This window comes from Gallus gallus, chromosome 19, assembly GCF_016699485.2.
Source record: "Gallus gallus isolate bGalGal1 chromosome 19, bGalGal1.mat.broiler.GRCg7b, whole genome shotgun sequence".
In the NCBI taxonomy this organism is placed as follows: domain Eukaryota; kingdom Metazoa; phylum Chordata; class Aves; order Galliformes; family Phasianidae; genus Gallus; species Gallus gallus.
In genome coordinates, this window is record NC_052550.1 from 2,575 (window position 1) to 8,383 (window position 5,809).

The window sequence follows — 5,809 nt, forward strand, 5'->3', positions numbered from 1 at the left end:
TACACAAGGTTGGATTGCCTCGCTCTGTGGATAGGTTGGGATGCAACAGGAAGACACCACGATCCTCCCCTCTATCCTCCCTGCAAGCTTATCTCCAGGCAAGGACGAGCAGATGTCCAGAAACAGCGAGCGAGTGTTGAATGAGCAAGCGTGAGAAGTTAACTAATTAGCGATATATGCTGAGCTAGCAACAAGTTATGTTTATCCCGTATCCGTATGTGTAGTTGAGCATCGGGAAGATTGTGAACCTGAAGTACTCAGCCAATGAGCACCCAGGGGAGGAAGAGGAAAGCGTCGAGTAATAGGGCACAGAATAGATAACACTGCTTTCTGTGTGCTCTCTGGCTGGCAGGAGGCCCACCACTGCAACTGCGAAAACAATCTGCTTTGTCGGAGATACCGTCCCGATAAATTATTTGGATATTTCCAACAATGTTACATGGGAGAGTTCCCCCATTGTAAGACCACGTAATTCCGCCCTCCTTCTGCTTCTCAGTTCCGTCCCCACCATCCTGCTCCCCCACTGGAGCCCCTTCCTCCATTTTACCCCTCTAGTTCAGCCTCGCCTTTTACATCTCCATTTTTGCCTCTGCCCCCTTTCTGCCTCTCATTTTAGTCTTCCTCAACTCTTTCCCCCCACCTTTATATCCACTCACATTACAGAATTGTAGGGGTTGGAAAAGACCTCTCGAGATCACCGAGTCCAATTTCAATCCCATTTTAGGCTGCCCGCTGCCACGGCAACGCCGCCGGAAAGCAGCACCGTTAACGACAACGCCGCCGGAAAGCGACGCCGTCTCTATGGCAACGCGGCCGGCAGCGCCCCTCCCGATTGGCTGATCCGAGGGCCGCCCCCCACGCCCCACACACACCCTCCCGGCGGCGCCGCGGGGCATGCTGGGAAGCGCGGTCCTTCCGCCAGCGCCGCCGCCGCCGCCGCGCGGGGGCTGCCGGAGAGCGGTGCGGTTCCATGGCGGAGCCGGCGGTGAGCGGGGTGGGCGTTTGGGGGTGTTGTGGGGGCGGGGCGGGACGGGACGGGACGGGACGGCGGCGGTGCTCGTGGGAGGCCTGTAAGTTCCACGGGGGCCTATGGGGTGGCTGTACGAGGGCTCTAGAAGCCGTGAGGTGACCGTAGAGGGGTGCGGGTGGGCGCGGGGCGGTGCGTGGGGGTCGCGGGTCTGTCGAGGTGGTAGCGGTGCGGGGATGCTGTTGGGGTCCTGGGAGCTGTAGGGGGGCTGCAGGGTCCCGTAGGTAATCCCAGAAGCCATGCAGGTCCTATAGGCAGTCCCGAGAGCTTGAGGGGTGCTCGACGGGTGCTCGGGGAGCGCGGTAAGCGATCCTCCAGGCGATCGTCTGCGTTGCGCTGTCGGGTCCTGGGAAGCGTAGGTGTGCTTTGAGGTGCTGGGAGCGACAGAGCGGGAAAAGGGGCGCTGCGTGCGAGGTGCGGAGGCGGGGGGTGCTGTGGCAGAGCTGTAGGCGTTGCTGGGAGCTGTAGGCGTGGCTGTGGGAGTGCTGCAGGGGGCCGTCGAGGCGTGGAGAGGGTATGGGGTTCAGCAGGCGGTCCTGGGAGCTGCGGGGGTGCTGCGGGCGCTCGTGGGATGTCTGGGGGGTCATGGGGTGCTACAGAGGTGCTGTAGGACCGCGTCCAACCCCACTTCCCCTGTGCAGCCCCCCGGGGGGCCGCAGCCCCGCGCCCGGCGCCTGGCGGCGCTGCTGAACCGCAGCCTGCGGGTGCGCATGTCGGACGGGCGCACGCTGGTGGGAGCCTTCCTCTGCACCGACCGCGACGCCAACATCATCCTCGGCTCCGCGCAGGAGTTCCTCAAGGCTGCGGGTACGGGGCCACGGTGGGAAATGGGGCCGCAGGGGCAGTAGGGACTCAGGGGCTGATGCGGGTGAGGGGAGTGACGAAAGGGGGGCAGTGATGGGGAGGGGGTGATGGGAATGGGAACACGGGGAGCGGTGGGGATGGGGACGTGGCAGTGAGACTGACACGGGGCTGCTGTTCCCTGCAGATGCGTTCCCGGGCAGCGAGCCGCGTGTGCTGGGCCTGGCCATGGTGCCTGGGCACCACATCGTGTCCATCGAGGTGGAGCGCGACGCTGCCGCCGCCCTGTGCTCCTGACAGCCCCCCATGGGATGGACCCGCGAGTCTTGTGCACCCCCTTTGTACCCTAACTGGTGATGGACCCCAGCCATGCAAAATGACCACCGGAATTGCAATCCCCTCAGCCCCAGCAGAGCCCCCGTCGTGGCCGCACTGTCACCACGCGATGCCGTCATTCCAGTCCCCTGCAAAACAGGACACAGATGCCCCTTCCTCCCCCAAACACTCCGTTTTCAGCCTGAAACAGAGTTGTGCAGGTTAATTTAATCTCAGGAACAAAATGTTTCAGTGGGCGAGAGGGGCGGAGGGAACACACAGCAGTTCTGGTCCCTCCTAACTGCGATAAAATGCTGCGGCCAAGGGGGGTCAGGGAGGAACAGGACTGAAGGGGGGGGATTGCACAGCGGGTCTGGGGCAGCCCCAGGGTTCCACAGGGCAGCCACCGTGGTGGGGAGGAGTGGGAGGGGGCCGCTGATGGGGCTGTCCCCCAGGTTGCAGTGACACTGAGACACAGCCCCCCAGCAAGGACACCCCAGGGACCTGCACCGGGAGTCGGGAACCCCAGAGCCGCCCTCCCCCCCCAATAGAGCAGATCATTTACAAAATACAGATCCCCCAAATGCCCCCCAGGGACAGTTTTCGGTTGAAATCTGGGAAGGGTCTGTCCCAGCTCCCCCCGCCTCCAAGGTCCCTCTTATTGCTTTGTGGGTAGGGATGGTGGCAGAACCCACCCCCAGAGCCCCCCTGTGTTTTGGGGGCTGCGAGACCCCCTTCACATTGTCGGGAAATGGGGGCACTGAACCCTCCCCCTTGCACAAGATGAGGGTCACTGGGGACCCCCCGCACGGTGGGGTCCCCAGTTTCCCTCTCTACTCTGCTCTTGTGAGGCCCAATCTGGAGTACTGTATCCAGGTATGGAGCCCCCAGGACAAGAAAGACAGAGAGCTGTTGGAGAGGTCCAGAGGAGGGCCACGAAGATGATCGGGGGCTGGAGCACCTCCCCTACAAAGACAGGCTGAGGAGCTGGGCTTATTGAGCCTGGAGAGAGAAAGCTGCGGGGTGACCTCATTGCAGCCTTTCAGTACCTGAAAGGAGCCTATAAACAAGAAGGGAGTAAAACTCTTTGAAAGGGTAGGTAACAGCAGGACAAGGGGGAGCGGTTTTAAGTTGAAAGAGGGAAGATTTAGGTTGGATGTTAGGGGGAAGTTCTTTACAGGAGAGCGGTGAGGTGCTGGAACGGGCTGCCCAGAGAGGTTGTAGATGCGCCGTCCCTGGAGGTGTTGAAGGCCGGGTTGGATGGGGCCCTGGGCAACCTGGTCTAGTAAATGGGGAGGTTGGTGGAGATTCGTGATCCTTGAGGTCCCTTCCAACCCATGCCATTCTGTGTTTCTGTGGTGGGCAACAAAAGCTTCTGCGATGAGCGGAAGAGTTGAAGACTGATTTCTGTAATCACAAAAGGTCTGTGTGCTTGTGAAGAGATAAATTAACTTATTTATCACTTTATTTGCGCTTCATTCAAATATTCAACTAAATCCTAAGTTCTGGAGCAGGTCAAACTGGTCAGTAGACCGAAGTGCAGAATATTTTCCAGTGGATCGTAATGCGTGAACCACGGAAATGGCTGTGGAAGGGCCGTGGGTGACACTGCTGGTAGGAAGAGCATACCAGACTCCAATCAGAACGTGAGAATCTGGCTCTGTCCGAGTCCCAACGCGGCTGGCCAACAGGCCATGTGTCCGCAGGGTGGTGTTGCCGGTCAGCTGAGAACAGACACGTGTGGCTGAAGAGTCTGACACTGGTCTGGTAAAAAGTCTACTTACATGAGTCCGTGTTCAGAGACAACAACCACAAAAAGAGGTGTGCCTGAGTGATCCCTGCCAGGGCCTACAGAGAGCACCTGCGTGTTAAGGTATCTCAAAAATGGTGTTGGGAAGTGACACTTGGGGAGGTGTTTCCGCGGTTGCCTGGGGCTTGTCTGTATTCCCTCTCGACGCCGTTACTGAGGTTTCTGCAGTTGAAACCTGGCGCTGGTTTCCGTTCCTAGCTATTTGTAAATAGTTTTCAGATTCTCAGTATTAGCCATTCCTATGAAAACTGGGGTTGCTGTTCTGTACCTTGAATGGAATATTCCTCTGTGCTGCAGTATCTGGGATTTATACTTCAGCACAAAACGTGAAGCGTGAGCAGCTGAGCTCCAGGAGCATTCCAACACTGCGCAGTGAGTGCTGCCTCCAAACGCGAAGCAATTGCTAGCATTCCAGAGACCGAGCACTTCAGAAGTTATGTAGGTACCTTGCATACAGCTGAGCACCAACCAGAAGTGGAGCCTTGTGTGGATTTCACCAGCTGGGATTTGGAGACTCCGAGAGCTGGACTGAGGGTGCGCAACGCATCAGCTTATAGGAAACTGGGGGTCGGGAGGGGGCTGGCGGAAATTAAATGTGAAGGTAGCGGGTGTCTGGGAACATGAGGTACTATCAGTGGGGACCGAAGGCAAAGAATTTGAGGAGATGAAATGAGGAGAGCGAGAGCCCCTTCTCCATCTCCGAAAGCTATGTGTCAGAGTTATCTCCATCCCCACCTCACTGGGAGGTGCCCCGGGCCCCACCTCGGAAACCCCGGTTACCTGGGCACCCTGGGCATGCTGGTGCTGTGCTCTGGGGCCATGGAGCCAGCGGTGGGTGCCCCTCCTGCTGCTCCTGGTGCCCTGGCTTCCGGGGCTCCACCCCTGCCTGCTCTGCTTTGGGCCCCCCCGTTCAGTGGGCCCGGCTCTGCCGTGAGATCGCCAGGAGCTCTCAGAAGGACTCCCAGCACCAGCACTGCCTGGAGGCCCTCGCAGACGGCTGCTGTGCCACTTGCCCCTGTCACTGTTGGGTGGGTGGTGGGGACCCCAGGGATACCCACCCCAACGGGACCTTTCTGCCCAAGGGCAGCGGCCCTGACTGGCACCCTAGGGGACCACCATCTCAACGGGACGCTCGGAGGAGCATTCCTGGGGGCCCTGAAGCATGCCACGGTCCTCCCCGGCCCTGAGGTGGATGCCCCCAGGCACCCCTCAGCCCCGTCTGGCACTCTCCTAACTCTGGTCTGGACCCCGGGGATCTCTGGGAACCACCCGACTTGCATGGAACGCCGGGGATCACCCAGCCCTGGGCAGGGACACACTGGGGACTTCCAGCAGCTCCCAGAGCTACCCAAGGCCCCGGGGATCTTCAGGGATACCCTGACCCTTCCCAGAACCCCTACGCCCTGACCAGGACTCCAGGAATCAGCCCCTCACGCTCCCCCAGCTCTTACTGGAACCCTCTAGCCCTGAGCCTCCAATCCTGACCCTGTGGTGGTCACAGTGCCCTTGTTGTTGGTCCCAGGGTCAGGTCAGAGCGAAGCACTGCGGAAGATCATCATGGATGCCTTGCATTTACTGGAGAAGCAGAAGGACAAGAAGTGAGCAGGGATGTGTGTGCGGATGAGACGTATAGGAGGTTAGGGGCACAGGGGACAGGACTCGGAGGGCTTGAATGGGGAACCGTGGGAATGTAGGATGTATGGAGTTCTGGGGTGGTGTCAGGGCATATTTGGGGAATCCTGAGGGTGTATGGGTTTTCAGGGTATAGAGAGTCTGGTGCTTTGGGGGGGTATTTAGGGGCATATGGAACTCTGGGATGGGCATATGGGATTCCAGATGAGTTGCACAGGGAATGT

General features: G+C 59.3%; 1 protein-coding gene across 2 annotated transcripts; it reads left to right on the forward strand.

Moving 5' to 3' along the window:
- Positions 1–935: 935 nt before the first annotated feature.
- On the forward strand, positions 936–2,351 carry LOC107054771 (N-alpha-acetyltransferase 38, NatC auxiliary subunit-like). 2 transcript variants are annotated; one of them, XM_015295888.3, is made up of 3 exons: positions 936–994; positions 1,669–1,834; positions 2,016–2,351. In XM_015295888.3, exons 1-3 carry the CDS (start codon positions 971–973, stop codon positions 2,123–2,125), a joined length of 300 nt encoding a protein of 99 aa, XP_015151374.1. In that variant the 5' UTR covers positions 936–970; the 3' UTR covers positions 2,126–2,351. The 2 variants fall into 2 exon arrangements, with proteins under 2 accessions (XP_015151374.1, XP_015151375.1); XM_015295889.4 differs by having other exon boundaries at positions 936–985.
- Positions 2,352–5,809: the final 3,458 nt, after the last annotated feature.